The sequence below is a fragment of the Engraulis encrasicolus genome, chromosome 5 (genome assembly GCF_034702125.1).
Source record: "Engraulis encrasicolus isolate BLACKSEA-1 chromosome 5, IST_EnEncr_1.0, whole genome shotgun sequence".
Classification (NCBI taxonomy): domain Eukaryota; kingdom Metazoa; phylum Chordata; class Actinopteri; order Clupeiformes; family Engraulidae; genus Engraulis; species Engraulis encrasicolus.
In genome coordinates this window covers 25,110,446-25,112,945 of record NC_085861.1, presented here as the reverse complement: position 1 = coordinate 25,112,945, position 2,500 = coordinate 25,110,446, and the positions used below count along the sequence as shown (strand labels likewise).

At 46.3% G+C, this 2,500-nt stretch overlaps 1 protein-coding gene across 1 annotated transcript in view; it reads left to right on the top strand.

Moving 5' to 3' along the window:
- csmd3a (CUB and Sushi multiple domains 3a) overlaps nt 1-2,500 on the top strand; it is a 393,918-nt gene that overhangs the window by 154,873 nt on the left and 236,545 nt on the right. Inside the window, exons 30-31 of the mRNA XM_063199008.1 lie at nt 491-675; nt 2,388-2,500. The exon at nt 2,388-2,500 is cut by the window's right edge and continues 82 nt beyond it. Of these exons, the coding sequence (XP_063055078.1) occupies nt 491-675; nt 2,388-2,500 (298 nt within the window). The remainder of the gene's footprint in view (nt 1-490; nt 676-2,387) is intronic.

Genomic DNA, 2,500 nt, shown 5'->3' with positions numbered 1-2,500 from the left:
CAGGGCTTGAGCGTTTGTTGAAAGTCCTCGCTGTTCCACATTTCGTGCCGCTGCCGTCATAATGTTGTTGATGCAGATATTTTTTCCTCACCTGAGTGTTAACGGAGGCAGCATCGGGGATGTTGCTGTTGCATTGCACACACACTGCAGTCATAATAATAATAAGGCCTATCATTGTTTCTCTCTCTCTCTCGCTCACTGTCTTTCCCTGCCCCCCTGCCCACGCCATCTCTCTCTTTCTCTCTCTTCCTGTCTCTGTCTTCCTCTCTTTCTTTCTCTCTCTCTCTCTCTCTCTCTCTCTCTCTCTCTCTCTCTCTCTCTCTCTCTCTCTCTCTCTCTCTCTCTCTCTTTCTCTCTCTACATCTCTCTCTCTCTCTTTTTTTCCCTCCCCTCTATCACTGTCTTTCTCCCTCTCTGTCATTGACTCTCTTGCTCTCTGTTTCTGTCTCTCTGTCTGTCTTTTCTCTGCCATCTCGTCTCCTAACTTCAGTTTCAGCATCGAGCCCAACTACGACTTCCTGTACATCTACGACGGCAGCAGCAGCAGCCACCTGATCGGGACCTTTCAGGACAGCAAACTGCCCGAGAAGGTGGAGAGCACCTCCAACGTCATGCACATCGCCTTCCGCAGTGACGGCTCTGTCAGCTACACTGGCTTCCACCTGGAGTACAAAGGTATGGTGGCGCATACGCTAACCCAGTGGTTCTCAAACTTTTTGTGTGAAGTACCATCCGAGAAAATATTGAGCTCTCCGAGTACCACCTTGACAACCAACGTTAGAATATCGCAGCAATTGGCCTTTCATATTCACTTTTGCCAGTCAATACAGGAGAGGTTCATAACGGCATCAACAGCTACGGTGGCATTCAGTGCAAGCTTGTTTTTAAATGTCTTGCTTGCCTAGTATTATTCTGCATTATGTTTTCAGATTCATACAGTTCAATATTACAAAATGTGAGACCAAAGAGACATTTTCGACTGCAACAACTTGATCAGCCTTCAAATCAATGCACAAAAAATGTATTCTTCCAAGTACCACCAGAGATGTCTCAAGTACCACCAGTGGTACGCATACCACAGTTTGAGCACCACTGCAGTAACCCATTGGAATTCATCATTTGGGGTTTGCACTTCAGGAATACAAAACGGCTTAATGGAGATGCCTGAGTTTGTGAACATTCTCAATCATCAAGGTTATTTAAGTCAAAACAGTTGTAAGAAACTGGATGTCTTTTTTGAGAAGTCCAGTTCATTCCAGGTTGATGTATTTTAATATTGTACTTTTTATCAATGTCATGTTTCAGCATTGATTTTCCTTTTCCATTTCAAATGGCTAGACAGATGCCGCTTTTTTGCCTCTTTTCAACAATACATTTAGAAAAGAAGGCTTTTTCCGAGGTGGAAAGGCCACAGGATGTCGATCATGGGTCCTTATTTATTTACCAGTTGTTGTGTCAGAAATGAAAGGCTTGGTCTTCTTTCCACCCCTTTTTTTTCCCGCTTGCTCCAGCATAAAGCCCTTTATCCAAAGGAATCACTGGAACACGCTGAGTGAAAAAAAGCCAGTGGTCTTATAATGAAAATAGAAAGGGAGGGAGGGAGGAAAAAAAAACGAATAGCAGCAGTTCTCCAGTTCCTTTTCAATCCACTACCCTCCTCATATTTACCACTCTCACTCTTTCTCTCTCTCTCTCTCTCTCTCTCTCTCTCTCTCTCTCTCTCTCTCTCTCTCTCTCTCTCTCTTTCTCTCTCTCTCTCTTTCTCTCGCTCCTGCTCCTCCATCTAACATTCTTTCTGTCTGCATCCCTCCCCTCAATCTTTTGCCCACTTATTTATTTATTTCTCATGTTTAATCTCCTGTCTGTATTTCTCTCTCTCTCTCTCTCTCTCTCTCTCTCTCTCTCTCTCTCTCTCTCTCTCTCTCTCTCTCTCTCTCTCTCTCTCTCTCTCTCTCTCTCTCTCTCTCTCCCTCTTTTTCTTTTCTTTTCTGTTCCCTCTCTCTTTCTGTCTGCCTCCCTCCCCTCTCACTGTTTGCACACTCGTTTTATTTATTTATTTCTCATGTTTAATCTTCCTCTCACACTCTTCATTCTCTCTCCCTCTTACCCCTTCTCTGTCTTTCCTTGCCCCTCTCTCTCCCTCTCTCTCTCTCTCTCTCTCTCTCCACCCACTCTCTCCCTCCCTCCATCCCTCCCTCACAACACCTCCACCCACCTCTCTCTCTCTCTCTCTCCCTCCCTCCCTCCCTTCCTTCCTCCCTCAAAACACATCCACCCACCTTTCTCACTGCTCTCTCTTTCTCTCTCTCTCTCTCTCTCTCTCTCTCTCTCTCTCTCTCTCTCTCTCTCTCTCTCTCTCTCTCTCTCTCTCTCGGTGCGGCCTGAAGCCAAGCTGCGTGAGTCGTGTTTCGATCCGGGCACGGTGATGAATGGCAGCAGGCTGGGGAGCGACTACAAGCTGGGCTCCAGCGTGACCTTCCACTGCGACGCCGGCTACCTG